Source organism: Anser anser (genome assembly GCF_964211835.1).
Source record: "Anser anser genome assembly, chromosome: 30".
Taxonomy (NCBI): domain Eukaryota; kingdom Metazoa; phylum Chordata; class Aves; order Anseriformes; family Anatidae; genus Anser; species Anser anser.
The window spans coordinates 1,534,554-1,559,085 of record NC_139751.1 but is presented as its reverse complement, the minus strand read 5'-3'; the positions used below and the strand labels follow the sequence as shown (position 1 = coordinate 1,559,085).

Genomic DNA, 24,532 nt, shown 5'->3' with positions numbered 1-24,532 from the left:
AGTCACCGATGGCTCCAAATTCTTTGCCACAGTCTCACCTTGGCCACGTCTGGGTGTCCTGATGGGGCAGAGCCTGCAATAACCTCAGAGCAATAACCTTTCTATTACAGACGGAAGAACTCAACGCCCAGCCTCCCTCCCCATTGCAGGAAGGCAGGTTCTCAGCACTAGTCAGGATTAGTTAAAATTAAAAAAAAAAGAGATAAAATTCCCAAGGCAGCCCTCCGCAGCATGAAGATGCCTGCCGGTTTATGATCCCCACTCGCCAGCTCTCAGCTGGGTTCACTTAGCCCCGAGGAATGCCTTTGAAACGAGCCCGTATTTCATCCCGAATGTCACGGCGACGCACCTGGGATCTGAGGGGGACGAAGGAGATGCGTTGCCAGGAAGGGCTTTGCATTTCATTTCCTTTTACGCCACTTTTACCTGCACGCTCGTGGACCAGCGGCCAGGGCACGGCTCGCCGAGGGTGCTGCTGGAGATGCGCCTGCGGAGCGCCGCAGCCCCATCCCGTGCACGTCGGATGCCGGCATTTTTGGTCACCCCTTGTGCCCGGCACCACCCCAGTGCCCATCGCAGACCTTTCAGACCACGGTCCCCAAGGATCTGCGTTGGAATAAAGCCCCCAGAGAGCTAGGAAGGTGGGTGGGAAGCGAGGGCACAACCTGGAGGACCCCATTGCAAGCCCTGGCCACCTCCCAAGGCTCTTGGCTACCTATTTTTACAACGATAACCCTCCCACTCACAGCAATGGGTCCCCTCATGCTTTGGGGGCATTTTTCCCCCTGGCTGGGGGCTGCTCCGTCCCCTCTGCAAGCCCCGAGGGCAGCCCAGGTGCCTGGCATCGTGCTGGATCCATCCCTTTCCCAGCTCCCCAGCAGCTGGCAGCATTATCTCAGCTGGTGCCAGAGGTAATCATGGGGGGGGGGGGGGGTTGATTTATTCTTCTCCAAGCTCCTCTCTGGAGACTTAAAGGTCTCGGCGACTGTGCAAGGAGAAAAGTGGGAAGCAAAGCAGGGGAGGAGTGAGCTCGCCTCGCCTCTGCCCGCTCCCTCAAGGCCCGCTGGAGCCGTTTCTCATCGCAGGATTGCACCCGCAGGAGCTTTGCCCTGCTCCTGGCTCCCGGCTGGCGTCGGCCACAGGCGCCCGGTGGCTCCGCGATGTCCCCTCCGGCGTCACCCGCCCTGGGGACAGCGCGTCGCTCCCCGGGTTGGAGAGGGGAGAGGGGACGCTGCATCATGGGGCGGCTGCCGTCCCTGCGGAGGGATGGAGAGCCGAGCTGTCTGCCTGCGTCCCTTCTCCAGCCTCGCTGTACCCCCGGAGATGCGCATTTGGGGAAAAATCTGCCGTTTGTTGCGATGCTCACGTCTTTGCTCCCGGCGTGCCAAGTCCCGGCATCGGGCGCGGGTGCGTTTCCCAACGTGTCCCACGCAAGCCCTTGTGGCTCCGGGAAAGTCCAGGAACACGAAATCCCTGCAGAGGAGCCAGCAACCAGGGCCAGCCCCCGCTGCCGCCAGCTTTCGCATCACCTGGCTGCGATTTTTGGGCTGCCCGTGCCCTGCATTTCTCCGCACCCCCAGGATGCAGGAGCGCGACGGCTCCACCAGCACTCGCGGTGGCTCCTGAGCACCCAGCACCTGATGGTGACAGCAGCCGCCCAGCAAGGCGAGCACCAGCCCCTTCCCACCCCCCCCGTGCCTGGGGCTGGCACCCAAACCAGGAGCCGGGTGGTTTCGTCTTGGAACCAGCCTGGCTGGCTGCTGTGCCCAAAACTCTCTGAAGAGCGATTTATTTGTAAGGAGACAGATGAGTTTTCTTCGTGCCAGCCTGCATGTGGTCCCCACGCACCCCGAAACCAGGGGAGGACGATGCTTTAGGGACACTGAAAGGCCTTGAGCTGCCCCTGGGCTTCCTTTTTTCAGCCCCCCCCTGCTCACCTGGATGCAGGGAGCTGCTGGAACAGGCACCGGCTTCGCTTAAGCGATGGAGAGCAGCTGGCATTGCTGGACACCGAGGTCCCGGGGCAGTTTTCCAGGCTTAAAACTTTTGGTTCCCTAAGGAAATGCTGCTGTTGTAAGCACGAGGTGGGCACAGGCGAGTGCGCACCCCTGCACGCATTGGTGCTCAGCCGGTTTTGGTCACATTTAGCAAAAAAAAAAAAAAAAAAGAAGAGAATCCAAGAATCCAGCACTTTCATTCATTACTGCAAAGTGGGGAAAAAAAACAGCCAGCCACCCTGTGAGACTGCAATAAGCGTGCAACCCAAATTAATCCATGTGGGAGATGTGTGTTTTAAATGACTCCACGGCAGAAAGAGTTTCAATTAGTGATCACTCTTTATTACACACCAGAGAACCCAACAACAGGCGACAGCAAGGCTCAAATTACCTTTTTTTTTCTCTATATAATCCTCAATCTTTATGTACAACGTGAGCGAATTCCCTGCTCCGGGGAGCTGACCGCAGCCTTTGAAAAGATCTGAATGCTCTTAAAAAAATAAAAATTCCATTAAAAATACAGTTGTGGATGGTTTTATTAACCACATCAGAGGAAGTATTTTGCAAGTGAAAAAAAAAAAAAAGAAAAAAGAGACCACCTTTAGAAATATAAACTTTCTTTCAAAAAAAAAAAATAAAACATGCTTTAAAAATAAAGGCAAATACCTCTTTGCGCAGTGGAGGCTCAGGCTTCCAACCCTGATTTATTTATTTTTTTTATAAAAAGGGGGTTCGATATCTTTTTAAAAAAATATTGGAAGGTAACATTGCCGAGGAGCTGCCCCATCACCTCCTCCGTGCTCCCCTGCGAGGGATGCTTACGGGGTGAGGCGGTGCTGTCCCATGGGGAGAGGGGGCCCGTGCCAAGAAAGCGTGAGTTTGCTATGAAAAAAAAAAGTGCTAATTTGGGGGTTTCTGACTCCAGCCCCGCCTGCAAGCCCGGTGTCCCTAGGACCAGCTTTAGGAGAAGCAGCCGGCCTCGCTGCGATCGCTGCGATGTTCCCCGAGAGGCTCAGCTGCGGACTTACCTCGGGTAATTTGTTCAGTCTGGGATGTTCGGCACCACATCAGCTGCAAGGCAGCAAATGCAGGGGATTTCGGCTTCAGCTTGGGGTGACCCTACCAAGAGGGGGTGCACGGGATGAAGGATTTGGGGGCTACAGACCCCAGGCTAGGAGCTCCCAGCTGGGTGCTGGCACCTGGGAAGGTCGAGTTTTTGAATTCATGAACTTTTTTCTTGCTTTTCCCCGTTTGGTTTCTTGCCCCGAAACCAAAGGGAAGCTGAAAATCTTAAATGGGTGGCTGCGGAAGTTTAGGAGGGAGCAAAGCAGCTGTCTTTTTGGGGCACATCGCTCTGCTTTCGGCGCACATCGCTCTGCTTTTGGGGCAGTGCTGGTGTGCACGGCTGAGCTCACCCGCAGCTTTCTCCTGGGGTACAAAGGTGCCCCCAGTGCCGAGGTTGGGGAAAAGCCCGGTCAAAATTCACCGTCGGGTGCAACCCTGGCCTGTTTCACCCCGCGTGGCACAAATCCGACTGGGACCCAAGGGGAGAAAAAGGGGACGTGGCTGGGACGGAGCTGGGAAGGGGATGGATGCAGCCGGAGGGGCTGCAGCGTGTCCCCGGGGTGCTCGGCTCAACGGAGGGGACAGGGGGGCAGCGAGGGGCTGTGGCGGCTGCCCCGGGGTCGGTTTGGGGTGGCAGCACCAGCCCCAGCTCAGGGACACGCTGACACGTCCCAAGGCTGGAGAAGCAGCGGGTCCTCCCCACCGCCCCATTGCCCACCCCGGGGGGGGGAGACCGATGGGATGGGGGGGGCAGCACCCACCGTGCCAGGCTCTGGAGAGAGCTTTGGGGGCGCTTTGCAACCGCAGCGAGGCAAGGTGCGCGGCACAAGGCTGCCATGGAGGGGGCCCACGGTGCGGGCAGAGCCCCAGCAGCAAGGGGGGAGGCCGTCAGGGGCTGCAGCAGCACTGGGTGGGGGGGGTACGGGCAGCACCACGATGGCTTCTCCCCACATCCTCAAACCCCATCCCACCCTCTGTGCCACGGGCTGGCACTGCTGGACCCCAGCTCTGGGCAGTTTGAGACACAGAAATGTTTATTTTTCCAAGTTTTTTGTTTTCGTTTCGTTTTGTTTTGTTTTTTTTTTTTTTACAAAATCTCCTCCCTGTGCCTGCAGATGGAGCCTGGCCACCCCCTGAGCTCAGCACCCCATCCATCCCCAAAGCCCCCTGCGCTGTGACACGCCGAGCCCAATGGGGGACCCGTCCTTGCGGAGCAACCCCCGGGCCCCGGGGAAGGACGAGGCTCTCGGGGTGAGGAGCCACGAGGCCCTGTTGCAGGACGAGACGGGAAGGAGAATTCAGATGGAGACATCATTTTGGGGGGGTGAGGGATGACCCCACCTCTGTCACCCCAAGATAACCCGGAAGGGGACAGGCACCGGGGCTTGAGGCATCCCTGGGGAGCTGAGCACCAAGCAGTGGGTGACGAGGACTCGATCTCAGATGGAGGAGCCCAGGGGGGTGCAGGGGGAGCTGGGGGTGCAGCCACGGGGATGGTGGGCACCGGGTGCCCCCCGCTCCGAGGGGGGTGGCTGGAAGACAGCCGGGGTCTGCAGTGACAGAGGGCAGCGGGCTGCTGGAAAGGGCTCAAGGCACCTTGGTAACATCCCCATGACGAGGCGTTTGTTCCCGAAATTCCCATGGAAAGAAGAGTACGTAAGGTTCACATTAGCACATCTCATATGTATATAGTGCAAATCAGAGCCCCAGCACCAGAGGGGTCGCGCTCTGGTTAGTGGTTAGGATGTCCCACGGGTGCGATCCTGGGCGCTGCAGCCCCTCCAGCCCTTGCTCTTCCCCAGGCGCAAGGCAAGTGGCGCAGCAGCCGTCGCCTTCCGACCCCTTCTCGTGCAGAGCGAGGTCGCAGCCCCTGTCACTGTCACGCTCGCTCCTGCCTCGTGCTCTACCAGAGAGGAAGGGGAGGACGCGGAGAAGGCCGGGAATCCTTTCAGAGAAGACACGGGGAGCCTGTGCCTCTCGAGCAAGGCTGTTTCTCCACGGGATGGCTGGCTGGAAGGAGCTCTGGGTGCAGTCCCGACGGCGGCTCCAACCAGCCGCAGCATGACCACAGCATCCATCCCAACACCCACCCCCTTCCCCAAAGGTGAGGAAGATCCCAGGAGAAGGGCAGGGGCGGAGGCCTCTCGCGTGTCCCCAGGAGGGGTTTCAGGTCCTGAAGGCTGGGGACTGATTGCAGGCACGGTCTAGGTGTGCAAGGCGGCGCCGTGCAGAGGGAGGTTGTGGTTTTCCACCTGTCCCCAGCGGGAGGACGTCTCCCGCGGGGCTGGGGGAGCATCCTTTCTGGGAGCCCTGCAGAGGCGGCAGCCAAAGGTCCAGGCCGGTTCAGGACCGTGGCTCGGGGAGTGAGAATGACGTGGCAAACGGGAAGCCAGGAGCGAAGAGCGAGCGCTGGGCTCAGGAGAGTCCAGCCACGTCCTGGAAGCAGGGGAGCAGAGAACATCACCGCTCATCACTGGTTCATGGGCTCCTCTTCCTCCATCGGCTCGTCCTGGGGCCTGAAACGGAGAAATTTGGCACGTGAGATGAGGAGAGCTGCTCTTCCCCTCCGCAGCACAACGCTCTCTTTCTGATTGAGGGCAAGCCCAGCACCGGGTGCTGCTGCCAGGGATGTGAGGGTTACAGGACTTGAGCTCCAGGTGTGGAGAACGGTCACAATTTCCATCTCCCACCCCCTGGGACCCACTCAAAGCCGGCTCTGCCCTGAGCTCCCAGCAGCTCGCTGGGCTGTGGGACACCAACGCTCTGCCGCCACCCCCGTGACGCCAAGGCTCAGGGCCTGGTGGCACACGAGGGGCACCCACACGGCCCCCGAGCAACGAAGAGCATCACCTCTTCTCCACCATCACGGCCACCGAGAGGGAGGCCAAGGCTGTGACGGTCTCCACCTCTTCTGCCTCGTGGTGCTGCGCCTCCAGGAAGGAGCAGCCCAGCTTGGAGGCAAAGCGCTGCACGGCCACCCAGTATTTACCTGCGGGAGAAGCAAACGTCAGAAAAGGGGCTGGCACGGGGGTCTCTGGGCTTCCCTTGTGAGTGCACGCATGGGGCATCACCCTCCTGTGGGGAGGAGGATGGAGGGCTCCCCCGGGGTCCTTCATGAAGCATCCCCTGGGAGGTCTTTACTGGACAGGGGAGGAAAAGCCGACGCTTGGGCCATCCCTGCTAACTCATCCTCGCCCCGGACACTCACTCTGGACCTGGATCACCGCCTCCAAGGAGCGCACGGCGTTGGCGTTGGGTTTCTGCCGCATGCTTTCTTCCGGGAGAGGGTCCAGCTGCCAAGGGACGAGACGAGGGGGTCAGGGGGAAGGAGCTGTGCCCACGGCTTGGTTTGCGGCCGCGCAGCCACAACCTGCACCAAGCTTTGCCTTGCAGGGGTCCCACCCTGCTCCCGTGGCTCCCAGTGCACCCATCGGGTCCTGACCACAGGACTGGGAGCGCAATCGGCCCCCGTCCAGCCCCGGCTCTCACCTCGTTGCCCAGCAAGGCCGACACGCAGGCCTCGGACGCATCGCAGATGGCCGTGAGGTCGTGGCCGCCTTCCAGCGCGAGGACGATGGCTCCCCCAGCCAGGCTCATCAGCTGCTTTGTCATGTAGCCAAAGCCTGCGGAGGAAGCCCAAAAGGGGCGTCCCGTCAGCCCCCCCGTGCCCAAAATACCGGGATCGTGGCCCTCCCCGCTGTGCCCCTACAACCCGGGGCTCATCCCCTGCTCCCTGGAGAGCTGCCAGCCCCGGAGCCCAGCGGGAAGAGCCCGCTCGGAGCCCACGGAGCTGCTTCCACCTCCTTACATTTAGCAGAGACTTTGTAGCCGCCCAGGGGTGGCGGGTGGCCGTCGGCCGCGTCGAAGCCGGCCGACACCAGCACCACATCGGGGGAGAATTCATGTGCAATCGGCATCACCACCGTCCTGTCAGGTTGAAAAATAAAACCAAATAACGTTAGATGTTAAGCGCCGGCTCAGCCCGAAGCCAAGGGAAACGCGGAGGACCACAAGGAGCAGTACCTGAAAGCTGCCAGATACTCAGGGTCACCCATGGGGGGGTCGAGCCCTCCAGTCCAGGCTACGTTGACGTTAAATCCCTCCCCAGGGCCAGCACCAACCTGTGAGTGAGCAAGGATGACGGTGAGGGGCAGGATGTGGCCCCGCAGGGGTGCTGGGGCAGTGCCCCGACGAGGCTCCACCACTGCCCAGCTCCAAGCAAGGGACAGGCAGCCCCACGCTTCACCAAACCCCGTGCCCCAGGAGACCCCAGCCCTGCAATAAGCCCTAAATCAAGCGGCTGCCCCCACAAAGAGGTGCGTGGCCCCTGGGGCCTGCCCGTGCTTCTCACCTCGTCGGCGGCCCCGCTGCCGGGGAAGAAGTTTCCATCATCGTGACGGTGCAAAGAGATGTAGAGGACGTCGGGGTCCCTGTAGAAGACCTGCTGGGTCCCATTGCCATGGTGAACATCCTAGGGGGAGAAAGAAGCTGGGAGAGCGCTCTTCTAAATAGCCTCAAGGGTGGCCCAGGAGCTGAACGGAGCTAAAAGCGCGTGGGTCCCTGCTCCCTGTCCCCAGATCTGGTCCTGGGGAGGGGTTTCTGCCACATTCCTGCAGCCAGACCCCAAGGAGGAGCTTTCTCTGCTCCCAAGTCCAGCTCCAAACCAGAGCTGGGACATCCTGGGGAGGAACGGGGACGTGCTGGGGGCCGGGAGCAACTCACCCAGTCCACGATGAGGATCTTGCTGAGTTTCCCTTTCTGCTGCAGCTGCCTGGCGGCGATGGCCACCGAGTTGAAGAAGCAGAACCCCCTGCGAAGAGGGAGCTGGTCAACACCCAGGGCCCCCCGAGCACCCTTCCCTCCCAGCACCAACGGGTGGGCTGTCCCTCCCCTCTCCCTGGATACAGCAGGGTCCCGGGGCAGTTCATCTGGAGCAGCGATTTCACACCGAGCCTGTCCGAGCTCTAAAGGGACCGGGATTTTGGGACCACCCAAACCCCCCGCTCCTCGGGAAGGGACCCTCACATTGCAGTGGATGGATCCGCGTGATGTCCGGGCGGCCTCACCACAGCGAAACCGTTCTGGGGACAAAAACACAAGGAGATCATCACCGCTGCCCCCAGCACCCCACCCCGCCAGACGGTCCTCCAGCAGGGGCACGAGGGGGCTTGGTGAGCCCCCCCGGCCCTCTGTGTGAGGCCACCTACCTTCAGCTCCCTGGTGGCCACCTTGAAGGCCAGCTCGGTGACGCTGCCCGCGGCCCAGCGGGCTGCGTTGGAGGAGTGCAGCTCGTTCCAGATGGTATCGCTGTCCACCTGCAAGCGAGGGAACGCTCAGACGGGGACAGGGACAGGGCACTCACGGACGATGCCTCGGCCGGGGAACCCACGCTCTCTGCCAGCCACCCGGCTCGGGCCAGGGGCTGAAGTCCCGGGCATCGCGGAGCCAAGGCCACCTCGCACGCCACGGGCCAAGTTCCCCAGCTCCACGGTGGCTCCCTGGTGCCACCGGCCGGGGGGTGGCAGCTCCTCTGCAGACCCCAGCCCCATCCAAGCTCCGCACAGAGCATCTCCCCCTGCACCCGGGGGCTGGAAGGAGTGACTGAGAAAACGCTCGTTACCTTCTTTATCTTATTTTATTGTTTAACCAAACATCTTGGTTTGATCAGGATCACGTCAAGGGCCGAGCCAGAGCCGGAAAACTTGAGTCTCTTCTGATCAACTCCATGTGTGCGACTCAAGGGCTCCCCTCTGCCCGCAGAGGGGGCAGCTCCAGCCCCCCCCGCCTTCAGGCAGGACAGGAGGAGGGCAGGGAGGGAGGCAGAGCAGGGAAAGTGGATGCAAACGGGGCTGAGAAGAGCTGGTGCCCAGCAGCAGGGGCAAGGGGAGGAGAAGAACCAGAAGAGGCAGCAGGAAGGCATGGAGTGAGACCCTTCCTGAAAGAGAGAGAGAGAGAGAGAGGGAGAGAAAGAGGAGGACAGAGACAGGGGGAGAGGAAGAAAGAAGACCGCAGTGAATGGAGAGAAACCAGGGCAGCAAGCTGTGAGAGGAGAGGCCACGGAAGTGTCTGAAGAGAACTGGCAAGCTGCTGTCCCCACGCCACCGCTCGCACCCTGGATGGAAGCCACGGCTTGCCCTGGCTGTCCCGCTGGGACCCCGGGCACGGCTCCCACCCGTCCCAGCAGCTCGCTCCCTCCTGACGCCCCCGGCTCTTAGGCAAGGCTGTGAGGGGCTTTTGGTGGCCGGGCGCCCTGGAGGAAGGGGCTTCAAAAGGCCTGTTTCAAGGGTGGGGTATTCGAGACCATCCCGGGGACAGGCGGGAGCCCTGCTACAGTGCCTTGCTCCCATGCCGGTGACACAAGGAGAGGACGCTTTGCTGTGCCCACCCATGGCTCCACATTTAGGCTGCTGCTGCCTGGGCTGAGCTCAATCTTCCTGCAGGGAGGCTCCGGACAGACACAGCCTCAACCCTTGGTCATCTCCAGGCTCCGAGCTCCCTCGGACCCCCCACAGACACGCAGGGATGGGGACTGAGCACAGCCCAATGGCTCTGGGAGCTCCTTCCCCACTCGAGCCCACGAGAGGCCCTTGGTGGGGACAGAAGAAATAAACGACCCCCATCCAAAAATGCCCCGAACAGGGAACGAGGACTTACCCCCACCCCTCCGCAGGGCAGCATGACGAACATCCGCTGCGACAGGATCCCTGCGGGGAGGGGACAATGAGGACTTCACAGCCACAAAGCTGGGGACCGGCACGGGCCGGGGCGCACGGCACGGGGGCACCGACGGGTGCGGATGGGGGCTCACCTGCCAGCTTCCCGTTGTCCAGTTTCAGGCGGTTGAGGGGATTGGTGCCGTAGAGGAAGACGTGGCGCTCGGTGTGGACGCACTGCAGCTCCTCCAGGGTGGCCTTGCGTCCCCGCAGACACTGCGGCAGACGGGCTGTGACCGAGGTGCTCCGGGACAGGAGACGCAGGTTCCCCCACCCAGGCGCGCCAGCCCCGCGGGTGGCCAGGAGAGGATGGGGTAGGGAATGCCAGCACTATTTTCCTACAGTTGTAGAGCCTTGTATGGACCAGAGTCAGCTCAGCTAGACCAGGACAAGGTTTCTAACAGGCTGGAACTGACAGTGATGTCCCCCCGAGCTGGCAAAACCCCTCAGCCCTGCTTCAGCAGGGATTACACCCGCCTTCCAACACAGCAAGCTGCCACCTGGCACCAGGGACACTCAGACCAAGGTGCTCCAGTTTGGCACTGCCAGCACCAACCAAGTCCAAGACCCCTCCCAAGAGCTTCGCTGCCTGGCTAGCGGTGGAAAACAGGCTGAGAAGCTCTGGGAACAACAGGGATGGAGGTGGGAGCAGGGCACCCTACCGCACCATTAGCTGATACCAGCGTCCTCTCCCCGGCCGCTCACCTCACACTGGCTGCGCAGCCCCCGCTCCTGCAGCCGGGACCAGATGCTCTGAATCCTGCCCGCGTGCTCCGGGTGGTTGCTGTTGTCTCCACAGGAGCACTGGTGCTTGAGCATCACTGAGTCGTAAACCAGCCCTGCAATAACGCCCAAGGAGAGCTGCTGGCCTGAGGCTGGACCGGACAGCCGAGCTTCGATGCTGCCAACCCAAATTCTCCTTTTCGGGGGCTAGGGCTGCTGGTTGGGACCCCAAACACCCTCAGCTATTTAGTTTGATTGTTACACGTTCCTCGAACCATGGGAGCCTCTGCCCTGAGATGTTTGAAGCACATCCTGCCTTGGATACTTAAGAGAGATGAGCTGATCCCTCATAACAGACCAGGATGGCAAGTCCTGCTTGGAAAGGTACCTCAGATAAGGAGAAGGGACGGCTTGCTTTGCTTTCTGCACCCAGCCAGGGTGCTCCCAGGAATTTTGGGGTCCAGGAATGATTGGGACGGACACACAGGTGCCCCTGAGCATCCCTGCCTCCTGTCCCAAGCCCCTGCTGCTGCTCCAGCTGGGACAGCCTCCACCCCGCGCCCCCCGAGGGGCCGTGCCCTACCTGTCGTGAAGTGTGGCTTGGTCGGCTGCTCCTGCACGGGCAGGGAGAGCGTCTTGGAGGCCGTGTCCTGGGCAGGGAGGGAGATGGTCGCAGTGGCAGGAGATGACTGGGCCCTGGAGAGGGGCCTGTGCCCTGCAAGGACGGTCGGAACCATGGGGGGGTCAGCCAGAGGCTGCCGCTTGAGGAGCTGGTGCTGCATGCGCTGGTAGGGGTCCCAGAGATACGCCTGATGGAAAGAGAGGTGACAGTGAGCACGGCATCACCCGGGGCCGGGATGCTCTCCCAGGAAGGAGCCTCGGCCTCTGGAGGGTCTGGATGCGACAGCCCCCTCCGCGCTGGGGGGCTCGGAGCTGGTTTGTAGGAGCTGGGATGCGTAAAGCAGCGTCTGCTGCTCTCTGCTGGCCCAGCCCCGCAGTGCTGGGCAGCCCTGGTGCAAGGTGCAGCAGTTTGCAGATGGTGCCCGGCAGCCTGGGGACAACGCCCAGCGATCTGGGGACGATGCCCAGCCCTGCTTGCACCACGGGTGGCTGCAGCTCGCGGCCTGTCCTAGCAAACTGCCCCCGGATCACAGTGCCTGCATCCCTACCCGCACGGGCATGGCTTTCCGAAGCCAGCTCTCGGGGTTTGATCTCTGCACGCTGCCTGCACACCCCTGTGCTGCAGCACCAGCAGCAATCTCAGAGCAAACCGCAAATCTGGCCCGGAAAAAGGCAGTGTAGCAGGCAGAGGGACTGCAGGACTACACAGGCACAGCTCCACAGAGACCTGAGACTGCTGCGTGTCAGCCACGGGGAAAGCGCAACTTTTGGAGGCTAAAAATCCCCAGGGCGAGGGCCAGGGAAGCCCTGGGTCTCGGAAAAGCACAGTGAGAGCTAACGAAAAATAACCAAACAACTTTAAAACCAACACCTGCTCACACCCCAGTCGCCCTGAACGCAGGATTAAGGCTCAAAGAGCACAAACCATGACTGGGGGGAGAGAGACAAGGCTGGGAATGCCACTTCTTCTCGCCTGGCAGCCCGCACACCCCTGCCCAGGGCTCCCCCATCCCAGCCAGCCCTCGCCTACCTGCTGGAGGACGAGCTCCTCCTGAGGCTGCAGCAGCTTCTGCGTCCTCTCGGGCTCCTTCCCGCTGCTCCCCGGCCGCGCAGGCTCCACGCGTGCCCTCGCCTGGTCGCCGCCCTCAGCCCCCGTCTCCGTCCCTTCTGCTTCCATGTCCTCCGAGGAGGGGATCTGCCGCAGCCGGGGCTTCTCGCTGGTTTTGGCCATGCGCTGCAGCCGGGGTGGGGGGGGCACAAGTCAGCAAGGGGAGGTGGCAAGGGGCAGGCTGAGGAGGTCACGGGGCACCCCCGGGCGGGAGCGCGATGGCCGTGGGAGCCCACGAAGCTGAGCAGATACCCTCAGCTCCTGAGCCTGGGCAGGGCAATCCTCGCTGCAATCCTGCACCCTGCCAGCACCCTGCTGCCCAGCACCTCCCGCACGCCCCCGGGCCGGAGCTCCGGGCCTTACCTTGCCCAGATGCGTCTGCTGCTTGAGCCTCTCCAGGAACTGGGTGTGATGCTGCTGGTACACCAGCTGCTGCTGGATGGCCTTGGGGTTCTGGGGCAGGGGCTCCGAGCGGGTCCTGCCCAGCGGCTTGTGGTGGCCCGGGAGCGACAGGCGCTCTGCGGAGATGAGCGAGGGGGCGAAGGAGAAGGGGACCGTTCCCAGCCCTGGCACTGCAGGGAGAGGAGGGAGAGGTTAGGGGCGGCTTTGCCCTCGCGAGATCAACACCTTCTATCTCCTCAGCTCCAGCTCATGGAGGAATAACGGGAAGCCAGAAACTTGTACCCCGAGCAAGGCTCCGCACCGTGCTGCCAGCCCCAGTGCCTGCCCCAAGCTTGACACTTACCAGCCACAAGCGGAGCGTGGGTGACCGAGGGCTCGAGGATGATGACGGGTTGCAGCCGAGGGGACAAGGGGCTCCCGGCCTCGTGCTGCTCCAAGCCAGCTGGTATGAACATGGGCGAGTGCGTGCCTGCGAGGACGGGCCCGTTCAGCACGGGCACCCGGTGGGCCAGGCCGGAGAGGGGGCGGCGATCCGCATCTCCCTGCGGAGAGGAGGAAGGCTGGATTAGCAACCCGCCAGGACACGGCACATCTTCCCCGTACCCACAGGCAGCCTCTACGACTACTCAGAGCCGGTGTATGGCTGGCATTTGCCCAGGAACCCCATACCCCCCCAAAAAAGGGCTTCCCCTGCCCTGCGGGGACCCTCTGCCCAAGGCCTCGGGGGTTCCTACAAACTGGCTACCTACCCTGGCGCTAGTGGTGGCCGGCAATCCCAGCGTGATGGCCGGAAGGGAGGCTGCGCTCTGCAAGGCAAACTGGGCCAGGGAGCTCTCCTGCAGCATCAGGCGCTGGGCCAGGGGCGCCTGCACCAAACACAATCCGTCAGTCTCCTGCTCTGGTGAGGGCAGGGCTCAGCACGGGGCAGCAGAAGGGGGTGGCCAAGTCCCAGATACTGGGGGAACACCCAGGGCCAAGGGCACCGGGGGCAGCGCTTGCACTAGGAGAGCACCGGTGCACACCGCAGAGGCGGGCAGCGTGTCACTGGGTCGGGCAGAGGGTCCCCACCGTGCCGGGGCAGCCGGGCTAAGGGCAGCTTGGTGCAGGATTGGAGCGCCTGGGGGGGATGCTAGCTGATCCTGAGCCTAGGATGGCAGCGGGAGAGCGGGGAGGCGAAGGCCGGGCTCAGGAAGCTGAGGAGCTCACCTCGTGGGCCATGCCGGAGGCGGCGGGGAGGGCTCCGTGCTCGGCGGGGAGGCTGTCGTTGGGAGAGCTGCAGCCGGACACGGGGGTGCTGCTGCTGCTCGGGGAGGAATCTGTGCCGGGAAGAGAAGCGGGGAAAATGGGCACCTGCACACAGAGGAGAACTGCACAGCCCCAGCCCCGCAAAGCTCGCCCTCCCTCCAACAACTCCCCACTGCCCTCCTACAGCCAAAACTCCTGGTCGCCAGGAGGGCACCGATAACGTGCTGAGCCCCTGCGATGTGAAATTCCCCCTCTGAAACCCAAAGCAGGCATCGCACAGGGTCCCGGGCAGCTCCAGCCTGGCCCCGACCTCCCCAAACAGCCGAGCTATCCCCACCCAGACGAAATCCTCACCGATCGCCTCGGGCGGCCTCCTCTTCAACGAGGGGGGCGCGCTCTCCTTCCGCGTCAGGGGGTTCTTGCGTCGGTCCAGGCACTTCCTGGGCTTGCAACGCACCTTCAGGTTGGGCTCGGACGCTGCCGAGGACAAGGTGGTGAGCCCCGGCCCCACCACGGGTGGGGGAAAGCTGGAGCAGCTTGGTGGGGCCAGGCCACCCCACTTCTTGGCTCCTGCTGTCCCCTGCAAGCGGGCTCAGCGGCATCACAGCAGGGGGAGATGGTGCTGGCCCCCAGCCTCACCTGTCTTCCGCAGCGGAAAATGCTCCGGGGGGTCAAGAGAAGTGCTAGGGACCGGGGGCAGGAAGGTGCTGAGTACAGGAGGGGAAGGGCCCTCGGGATCCAGAGGCTCCAAAGACCTGCAGGGAGAAGCAGCCTTGTTAGAGGATCTTCCCTCCTCGCAGCCACGGTTAGCAATGCCGTGACTTATCCAAACCCACCACCAAAAATGTATTCAGGGTCCTGAGCAGCTGTCCTGCTCCGTGTGGGTCAAACAGATCGGAAGGATGCCCTTCTTTTACCTGTACGGCATGGCTGAAGGGTTGGGGTTGCTGGTCCTTTCCAAAGCTGCCGCCTGCTGCTTCTTCAGGATGACCTCCGCCAGTTTCTGCTTCACCACTGTGCTGGCCACAGCACCTGCAGAGAGACGGGCAGTGACCACCGTGGGCTGAGCGCCGACACAGAGCATCCTACAGGACCCTCAGAGCATGGCCCTGTGGCTCCCCATGGCTGCACGAGACAATGGAAGGTGGCTGGAGAGCCCCTGCGAGCACACAGACACCGAGAAAGCCCTGCAGAGATGCTTGGCACGGGTCTCAGATCAAGGTGGGCGCAGGGAGAGGCAGAGAAGGACCACCAGAGTCTCCCAGATGGTGAACATGAAGGTGCTGAAGCTGCTAACCTCACTGAGCGCCAGCAGCTGAGAGGCAGAGCATCAGCAGGGGCGAGCCTCAGCTCAGGATCTGCCTGCTGCAGCCAAGCCAGAGCAGGTAGGAGCTGACACCCACGGAATGAGGAAGGCACGAAGGCACAGCACGGCTCGTACAGCAGCGACAAGCCTCCCACGGGTGCCCGGGATCCCTCTGAAGCCTCTCCAGAGCACTGTGCCCTGGGGCTGTCCGAGCCTGTCACACGTCGAAGATTTCCAGCTGATTTCCAGCACACGGCCCTGCCCATCCCGCACCCCAGCTCCCTGCTCTTACCTCCAAAACAGGAGAGAACGAGAGGCAGCAAGAAAAAGAAAGCGCAGACAGCTCGGGGAAGGCTTTGAGGCTCCTGAACCTCCCGACGGAGCTGCGCTCTTCCAGAAGAGCACCTAACACCGGACTCACCACGGCCTGCTGGCGGGCGGCAGCAGCGCCCCACGTTCAGCACGTGGCACCGTGGCGGTGGCAGAGCACCCCCAGGCAGCGGTCTGACTGCTGCAGGGAGCTGCCCCCAGCTGCCAGGAGCCTCCCGTGCTTTCCCTGCCTCAGCCCAGGGCCCATGCCCCTGTCTGACCCATGCCCCATCCTCAGCTGTTCGCTCCAGCGAGCGCGCTGGGTGGCTGCGCGAGGGATGCTCCACGCCTCCGTGGTGCTGCTCGGCACCTCCAAGCACAGCTTACGCATTAATTTCTACAATTAACTCCCGGCTTGCGCAAGGAAGCCCCGTGCAGGCAGCGCTGCTCAGCTGCCCACGTCTGCGGGAGCTGCATTTGCTCGGGCACGGCCCCGAAAGGGCAGGCACCGCGTCCGCAGCACCCCAACCGGCCCCGCCAGCCCCTGGGGAAGAGCAGCCCACGTCCTGCAGATGCTCAGGGGCTAAGGGATGACAAGGGGAAAGCATCGGCGCCCTGAGAGAGCTCAGACTCGAGGCAGCAGGCTCACGGACACCGGGAACGGCTGCAGCTGAATGTGAAGAAGGATGTGAAGAAGGGCTCTGCACCTCCAAAAGCTCAGTTCCCCTGAGCTCCTGCAGCAGCAGGCACTAGATGGCGCAGGGAGATCGCAGCAGGACGGGGGTTTGCTTTCCTGCGTGGTGCAAACCTTCCTGCCCGGCACCCCAAAACCTCTCCCCATCACCACCCTGCTCCAGCCTGGGGCTTGCCAGCTCCAGAGCCAAATTCCTGCCCTGCCCAGCTCACGGGGCAGCGCAAGCACAGGCTGCAGCGGCTGCCGGGCGCGATGCGACATTTAAAGCAGGGATCTGTTGCCACCGCCGGGTTGGCATCACTGGGAGGGACGCACACCGGCCAGGGCGTCCCCAGGAAGTCACTTGCCAGCTGCTGGGCGCAGCTTGCTGCTCAGGAGGAACGGGGCTTGAGAGAGCCCAGCGCAGAGCCCCGAGGATGATGAAGGGAGCGGAGCATTAAGGGAGGGGAGGCTGAGGGAGCTGGGGCTCTGAGGCTTGGAGGAGAGGAGGCTGAGGGGCGACCTCGTTAACGTTTATAATTATGGGAAGGGCGAGCGGCAGGACGACGGGGCCAGGCTCTGCTCGGTGACACCCAGCGACAGGACAGGGGGCAGTGGGTGCAAGCTGGGACACGGGAGGTTCCGCTTCAAAACGAGCCCAAACTTGGGCACGGGGAGGGCGGCAGAGCACGGAACAGGCTGCCCGGGGGGCTGTGGGGTCTCCTTCTCTGCAGTCACCCCAAACCCGCCCGGAGGCGTCCCTGTGTGACCCGATCCGGGTGTCCCTGCTCCGGCAGGGGGACCGGGCCGGGTGATCTTTCAGGGTCCCTTCCAGTCCCTGACATCGGGGGATTCTGTGACTTCCCCAGCCTCTCCTCCTGGCCCCAGGCAGGCACAGCACACGGCTGTTTGATGCAGAGGATGGGAACGCTCACACCAAGAGCAGGCAGAGCACGACCTGGAGAAGGGCAGAACTGCCTGCTGAGACCCTGCTAGAAGCCGCCCTGACCTCGCTCCCTGTGATCCCCCTGGTTTTGGGGACACGGCTCCTCGGGCAGAGACGCAGCCCCTGGTGCCACACGCCAGAAAACACCGAGGCTCTTACTTCGTTTGCTCTTGTCCTTATTGAGGATCTGCCGCAGCTCCTGCTCCTGCTGCCCGGGCTCTGCCTCGCGGTGCGGGGACTCCATGGTCACCTGGGGGAGAAGAGCGCACCGTCAGCACCACAGGACCCTGACCTCACCCCATACAGCACCCGAGGCACGATGCCACGATGCCAGAGCATCTCTGAAACGATCCGCTGTCATTTTTGGAAACCTGGTGGGCAGCCTGGGCTGACAAGGACGCGTTAAAGCTGTTTCATCACAGCGAACCGGACGCATCTTTGTCTCCAGAGATGCTCTCCCCAGGGACACTGCAAAACTCAGACCAGTTTGTTTCAGCTTGCTGCCTGTTTTGACATATCTGTAGCTGGGGCACGTTGTAATACAGCTAAAAAAAAATCATAGTTGACTAACAAGGAGAAAAAAAAGAAATAGAAAAAATATACACTAATCTTAGAAGTTTGTGTCTCTGTTTTCTGCAGCTTATCACTTCTCACATGGATGAAAGCATCACATCTGCACAAAAGCCTCTAAGCACCTGGCAGCCGTAGCAGCATCACCACCTCCAACCTCCCTCGTGTGGACCAAGCCAATGCTCAGCATCCCCCCGAAAGCCCCAGGGAATCCCCCAAAGCTCCCAGCCAGGGTTAGTGGGACCAGTGGGGCTGGCGCTCAGGGGCAGACGCTTCCACCTCTTGGACGTGGCAGGATGTAGGAGAGGGCCCTGGTGGTCCAGGGGCTCACAGCAAGGTGGTTTTACAGCTGCTGCAGGATTCAGCAGAGTCTGGAGCACGCAGGGTGCAAGAGAAGGGGATTAGAGATGGAGCCAGGTTCTACGGAGCCCAGAAAAAGGACAGGCAGCAATGGGACAAACGTGCAATGACGTAAATCCCAGCTGGACTCGAGGAGCCACAAGGACAGGGCTCGATCTCCACGCTAGGAGATGGTCACAGCTTGCCTGGCCGTGGCCCCAAAAACCTGCTCTGTCCCTGAAGGTGGAAGCATCGGGCCCCAGAGGAGGCACCCAGCCTAAACCTTAGGAAACCTTGTGACAATGCAGAGCCCGGCAGCAGGCGCCGTGCCAGGGAAGGGTCCTATTCCGGGTGACACGAGAGGATTTCGGCGAAGGCTTCCCAGAAAAGCCAATTAGCTGGCGGAGTGAGTAAGCCGTGCCTTTAGGGCAGAGAGGCAGCGGTGGCCAAGACGAGTGGCAGATCACAGACACCAGGCATCCTGTCCAGCCGCGCTGGCTCCTCTCTCGGCACACACGGCGTGCGGCTGCAAACACTTCCCCGCTCCACGCGTCCCGGGAGGCCCCAGCCTCCTGCTGCCCTTGGCAGGGCTGAAGTTTGGACTGGAACGCACAAAATCCCCCCCCCCAACCTGCCTCCCTAACCGGCCTCCTTGCATCAGCGCGGCCTCCGGGATGGCTGAGGAGCGCCGCAGGCTCTCTAGCTCATGGGAAGGCAAGAACTGACCTGCGAAGATTATTTTGGGGTTGGGATTTCCAGCTTCTTACTGAGCTGGTGGTTAAGGCGTCAGAGATGGGAGCCCAGGCGAGGCCAGCCTGGAGGCAGGGCACTGCTGGCACGCACGCAGCGCCACCCCGAGCTCAATGGTTTTTTTTTGGGGGAAAAAAAGGGATTTTTGGAAGCATCCGTTCCGCCCGTACCCTCACGTGCTGGTGGGCGAGCTGCTCCACTTGCTGCTGGTGCAGGCTGGCGAGGAAGAGCTGGTGCTGCAGCTGCTGCGTGTGCTTCAGGGCCAGCAGGGCGGTGTCGGAGCCGGGCTTGACGACGCGCTGCCCGATGCGCAGGTCCATGGGGGCGGCCTGGGGCACCCGCGGGGAGGTGCACGGGTTCACAGCAGCTGCGGAGACACAAAGCGGGGTGCGGCGGGGTGAGAACCAGCACGCAGGGGGGCCCCCTGTGCCTCGTACCCCCAGGGAAGCGGCGGCAGCGTGGGGACGGGGCGAGGATACCCCGACGCACGGGAGGGCGCTGGGAGGAACGCGCCCTGCTGCCGAGAAGGGCTTGCCACATCCCATCTGCTGCCTGCGAAAGCCTCCGCCGTCATCCAGGCAGAAATCCTGTGAGCTAGGTGCGCTTGGAGAGCCTCCAAGGTGCTGCAGGCACCTCTCCCTGACACCACGGCTTCGCAAACCGGAGGCACTCCCGTCCTGCCGGGGTGCGCAGCCTCCCCCGTCCTCACGGGACCCCCTAGAACAGCCTCGACTACAGAGGGCGTCCAGCACCCCCCGCAGCAGGGGATTTTCACCTAAAGCCTCGCTGAGCTTACCCCACAGGTGCCACGGGTCAGCGTAAAGGCTGGCTGCCTCCAGCACGGCACCGCTGCAAGCCGGCGAAGAAACAGGGCGACCTGCAGCCCCCCGTGGGAAGGGCAGGCAATGCCCCCACCCTGCCATGCGGATGCTGCCCCTCCTGCATCTCTGCAGCCCGATTTAGCCCAACGAAGCCACCTGCAGGAAGCTATGGGGTGGCGGTGGCAATGGGACACGGCTTGCCCCCAGTGCCTGCCCCAAAGAGGTCGCATCCAGCGCGGGCTGCAGGAGGATGCTCCAAAAAGCACAGCAGAGCGGGGACGAGCGAGCACGACAGCAACTGAAGGACACGCGGACAGCCCCAAGGGGCCTGTGGCATCCCAAAAACACAGCCAAGGCAGCTGCAGCAGCTTCGCCACGAGCATTGCAGCACAGGGAGGGGAAAAGAAGCTGGGGACGGGCAGGTGGGCAGGAAATCCAGCCAAGGGGGATGCTCCTGCAGGGCCAAAGCTGCTGCAGCCTGAGAACTAATTGTTTTCCGCAAGTAGTGAAGCAGCTCAAGTTAAAAAAAAAAAAAAAAAAGAAAATAAAAATGCAAATGTTATTTTTATAGGCAGAGCACCACGCCCTGCGCTGTGCAAACCTCAGCTTCAACGACATCAGGGAGCTTGTGCTGATGCTTGCGATATTGCAGGAGAAATCTCGGCAGGCTGCAGCCCTGCAACGCAGCAACAGAACGGGGGAAACCTGGCAAAGCCCCAGCGCGGCACAGGACAGGTCCCGAATGCCAGCTCCCATCCATGCAGGTGATGAAATGCACGGCCCTGCAAAAGCGGGGTCAGCTCTGGACATCCTGCACGGCCCGGGCAGGGAAAGCTGCCCCAGCTCCATGGGATAAATGTTTTTTCACACCAGCTAAATCCCTCGGGACACGACCCCAGCTTCAGCCCCGAGGGCCTGATGCTCCCAGGGGTGCCCCATCTCAGGACTGACCCCACTCCCTCCATCTCATTGATACCTGGGGTTTCACTTGCCTCCAGCTAATTGGCTCTAATTGCCGCACCCTGGTGTGACACCAGGCTGAGAACAGCTGGAAGCTGCTGAGCTCCCGCCCCCTGAGGCTCCAGCCTCAGGTGCGATGCCCCGAGATGGGCGGGATGAGACCTCGGGCAGCGCACAAGCAGCTAAGCGTGTTTCAGACGCGTTTTTATGACCCAGCCTGAGCCCAAGTAGCGTTACCCTAAGCAAGGAGACCCTTCCTCTGCCCTCAGCCCTTCGCTTCACCCTTCCACGCCTGCAAGCAGCCGTGCGCGGGTCCAGAAAACGCCGCTAGCCTTCACGGTGCTGCCAGCTCATCCCCGCGGTGCCGGGCGCTGCTCCCGAAACCTCCCAGCTCCAGCCAGCCCTGCAGGGCCCCGGATCCTCGCTAAACGTCAGCGATTTTGAAGGATGCAAGCGATAAAGACGCCGGGCTGCCACCTCCCGGCTTCCCAGCTCGCGTGGTTCCCGGGCCACGGCGAGGAGGAGGAGGAGGAGGATGCTCGGAGGGAGGAAGGCTGGAGCTCAGCACTCCCCAGGGGCGCCGGGCAGGGACAGGCTGTAACGAGCAAACTTTGGGGTGGGAAACGGGGATTTCTGATGGCACCCGGCCCATAAAAAATAAAAAAAAAAATTAAAAAAAAACATCGTGGGTTGCTCGCTAGCTGCAGGAACTTGCCGAGGCTCGGCCACCCCTGCGTCCCCTCCAGCCAAGCTGTCCTGCTGCGGGACAGGAGCCGAGGCCACGACTGCCAGGCTCAGCTCTGAGACGCGGAGAAGAGCCGCCGGCGTGCGGAAGCACCGTTTGGAGGGGAAAACAGGGCTGCGAGGGGGACGGGACCAATCCTCCGTGCCACGGCCTCCATCCTCACAGCCTCCCCTCTGCTCGTGGTGCTCAGAGCACCCGGAGGGAGCTCCCTGACCGGCCCCCAGCCTAAGCTCAGCAGCAGCAGCCCTGTTCTCACCTCTCCATCCAGCCATCCGCCGCCCTGCCGGCACCAACCTGGGGCAGAAAAGGGGTGAGGGGGGCTCAGGGACAAGCCCGGGGGAAAGACGGGGCGTTGAGGGGAGGCGAGGACGGAAGGCGCTCGCCGGGTAGCTGGGAATCTCTCTGCCTCATTTCTTTCAGACTTTTTAAAAACAAACTCCGAAGCAGCAGCGGAAGGGAAGAAGTGGGAGGGAACGCGTGCGCCGGGGGAGAGGGAGGCCGGGCAGGCCAGCGGCCAGCAGCCAGAAAAACAACTCCTCATCGTGCTCCCGGAGCCAGGAAAAAGGCTGTCGAGCATCCCCGTGGCCAAGAGGCAGCGGCCGCGCGGAGAGCCGCCCCGCGGGGAGGCTGCGGCCAAACGGGGCCGGTGGGGAGAGGGGAGGGCGAGGGCAGGGATGAGGAAAGGCACCGTGGGAGCAGAGCGCCCAGACCTCTGCAAAAAAACAAAACAAAAAAAAAAAACAGGGTTGCAGCTTCTCTGCTGGGTTAAAGCCGCGAAGCTCGGGGTGATTTTGCAGAGCTGGAAACGCGGCGCTCGGCGGAGCAAATTCCAGGGCAGAGCCGCTGTCCAGCCTCGGGCAGCACCCGGTGGCTCCCCGGGGGTGCCACCCGTCCCTCCTGCAGCTCCGAGCCCCCGCACGAAGCCCTTCCTGCCCTGGGAGCTGTTTGTTTCAGCCGTGACCTCCCTCCGCAGCTTGAATTCATTTGGGGTTCGATGCCGGGACCTCCGCCAAGAGTTACAGTAAACAACTCCCCTCCGCCGCAGCCTCCGATGCGACGCTCGCGCATGATTCAGGGGGCAGGCGGCCAGGCGAGCGGCTCCTCCTCTTCCCCTCGCCCCAGGAAAGGGCCCCGCAGCCGAAACCCGGCACCTCGAGGGCTGCCCAAGGGGGGCTGCCCCCTTCCCCGAGCTGAACCCGCGTCCTGCTGGGGACCCTCGGAGGCCACCAGCGCCGTGTGGGGACCCGCAAACCCCACGGAGGGGATGCCTCCAGCTCCCGAGCCGTGCGCGCGGGGCGAAGCGAGCATCCTCCTCCTCCTCCTCCTCCTCCTCCCGGGGAAAAAGAGGCGGTTTTTGGGACAGGCTCCTCTCCCGCCTGCCAACATTTTTTTATTATTATTTTTTTTTTTTGCGACTTATTTTTAGTTCACCAGAACGTTCGCATGGGAAGGCCGGCGCTGGTGGCCAGCCCGGCTCCACGGCCACCGCGGCACCGGGACGGCACCGGGGGGCAGCGCTCAAAAACGCGACCCCCGCCACGGGCGGGCGGCAAGGTGCAGCCTCTCTGCGAGGACACGACGCTTCCCCCCAGCTCCTTCCTGCTTCTGCTGAACAAATCACGAACGGCAAAGCCGGGCCGCGCAGCCCAGCCGACGCAGGAGGCGGTTGGGGCACGAAGCAGCCGCAGAGAAGCGGGGAGGGCGGGGGGAGGTTTTTGCCTTGCCCTCCGTCAGCACCGGGGACGTCACCGCGCCGCCGGCGGCACGAGGCGGTTGTTTTTCTGGGTCACCCGAGGCGGGCAGGTCGCGGGGAGGAAAACACGCCAGCGCGCCCAGAGGAAGCCGAGGAGGCGAAAGCGGGGCCCCCGCGAGCGCGCGGAGGCGACGGCCCCGGGGTGGGGGGGGGGGCTTGCCGAGCCCGTTGCACAAACCTCTCGGCACCTGGGCAGGTCGAGCCGCAGCAACACCCTTCCTCCGCGGGAAAGGGGAGATTGCAACACGGCGAGAGGGGCTGCGGCGCGGCCTCTTCCCGGCCAAGCCGCCGGCGGGGCGAGCGTGAATGCGGGCTCTGTGCTCTGCAGCCCCGAGCGCCTTACGAGCATTTTCCAGGCTGCTCCGCCGGCCGGCCTCTTCCTCCTCCTTCCTTCCTTCGCTCTCTCCGCACCCCAAGGAAGCGAAGGAGGAGAGGCGAGGAGCACTCCGAACGACGGAGCCGGGCTCTGCGCCCCCCGAGCGCCGGCTTTGGGGCTTCTCCGGCTCCGCCACGCTCTGCACGAGCCCTCGAGTGCCCCCTGCTAAGCTTTTTGAGCAGGGTGAAACCCTGGTGCCGGCGACTTCCCCAGGCCGGCGGCGTTAATCCGGCGCTGGGGCAGCTCCTTTTCCCCGGGGGGAAACCGCGAGCCACGCCGCCGCTCTCGGCCAGCCGCCCCCCGCAAAAAAAACCACAAAGCGCCGCCGAACGCTCGGCTTTTGGCATTCCCTGGTTTTTTTTTAACGAGCCGAGATCAGCCGTCAGCAAAAAGCTGCGCTTATACAAGAGGGAAATCGAGCAGGGAGCGAACAAAGCCAGGCGAGCGGGCTGGTAAGGAGCAAAGCAGACCCAGTGGAGCTCCGGGGCTCCGCGGCCCCTCGCTGTCCCCGTTTCGCATCGGCCAGCCCCGAGCTTTGTCCGAGGCCGAGCAGGAATTAAATGCAGTTTTTGAAAACCATTTCCCATCTTCTGTTGATTAGCTGTGAAAGGTTCAGAGTTCAGCCGGGTTGAAGAATGCATGTGATTAAAAACATTCCTCTTTAATAAAAGGAAGAGGTCTCCTCCAGAGCCACGCACAAGTAACAAAAATTAGCCGGAGGGGATTTGTTCAAATTAAAAACACTTAGATCAGAAACCACACGAAAAAGACTATGTTGAAATAACACTAAGAACACAAAGCCGGGACTCAAGAAATAGGAAATCCCAGAGTCAGGGTACCTCACATAACCTCCCTGGGGCCCCTGGGGTATACGCGCTAAGACGCTGGCTTCAATTACGGGGCCAAATACTGCGCTCCCGACGAAGGACGACGCCAGCAGAAGGGGCATCGCCCCGTTATCTCTGCCCTGCTGCAGTAGGAGTGGGGACACGTGTAGGAACCCCACGGCGGGTGCAGGGAACCCCACAGTGGGTGCAAGGAACCCCACGGTGGGCGCAGGGAACCCCACGGCGGGTGCAGGGAACCCCCCGGCGACGCTCCGCTTGCCCC

The 24,532-nt window shown here is 62.4% G+C and overlaps 1 protein-coding gene across 11 annotated transcripts in view; it reads right to left on the bottom strand.

Annotated features, from left to right (window-relative positions):
* Nucleotides 1-4,078: 4,078 nt before the first annotated feature.
* Nucleotides 4,079-24,532, bottom strand: part of HDAC7 (histone deacetylase 7) — an 80,461-nt gene continuing 60,007 nt past the window's right edge. For 8 of the 11 annotated variants that reach the window (XM_083814105.1, XM_083814104.1, XM_083814107.1 and 5 more), the window contains 24 exons: nucleotides 18,938-19,134; nucleotides 17,268-17,358; nucleotides 14,792-14,906; nucleotides 14,514-14,629; nucleotides 14,229-14,351; nucleotides 13,836-13,945; nucleotides 13,379-13,495; nucleotides 12,973-13,171; nucleotides 12,591-12,799; nucleotides 12,150-12,353; nucleotides 11,082-11,307; nucleotides 10,481-10,614; nucleotides 9,871-9,991; nucleotides 9,717-9,766; nucleotides 8,270-8,377; nucleotides 8,088-8,143; nucleotides 7,785-7,872; nucleotides 7,414-7,533; nucleotides 7,086-7,183; nucleotides 6,871-6,989; nucleotides 6,552-6,685; nucleotides 6,271-6,355; nucleotides 5,913-6,051; nucleotides 4,079-5,578 (listed from right to left, as the gene is read on the bottom strand). In XM_083814105.1, the coding sequence (XP_083670231.1) occupies nucleotides 5,533-5,578; nucleotides 5,913-6,051; nucleotides 6,271-6,355; nucleotides 6,552-6,685; nucleotides 6,871-6,989; nucleotides 7,086-7,183; nucleotides 7,414-7,533; nucleotides 7,785-7,872; nucleotides 8,088-8,143; nucleotides 8,270-8,377; nucleotides 9,717-9,766; nucleotides 9,871-9,991; nucleotides 10,481-10,614; nucleotides 11,082-11,307; nucleotides 12,150-12,353; nucleotides 12,591-12,799; nucleotides 12,973-13,171; nucleotides 13,379-13,495; nucleotides 13,836-13,945; nucleotides 14,229-14,351; nucleotides 14,514-14,629; nucleotides 14,792-14,906; nucleotides 17,268-17,358; nucleotides 18,938-19,134 (3,005 nt within the window). In that variant the 3' untranslated portion in view covers nucleotides 4,079-5,532. Of the gene's footprint in view, nucleotides 5,579-5,912; nucleotides 6,052-6,270; nucleotides 6,356-6,551; nucleotides 6,686-6,870; nucleotides 6,990-7,085; nucleotides 7,184-7,413; nucleotides 7,534-7,784; nucleotides 7,873-8,087; nucleotides 8,144-8,269; nucleotides 8,378-9,716; nucleotides 9,767-9,870; nucleotides 9,992-10,480; nucleotides 10,615-11,081; nucleotides 11,308-12,149; nucleotides 12,354-12,590; nucleotides 12,800-12,972; nucleotides 13,172-13,378; nucleotides 13,496-13,835; nucleotides 13,946-14,228; nucleotides 14,352-14,513; nucleotides 14,630-14,791; nucleotides 14,907-17,267; nucleotides 17,359-18,937; nucleotides 19,135-19,563; nucleotides 20,743-21,549; nucleotides 23,157-24,532 lie in introns of those variants that run through there. The other 3 variants (XM_083814106.1, XM_083814101.1, XM_083814100.1) reach the window with 3 other exon arrangements.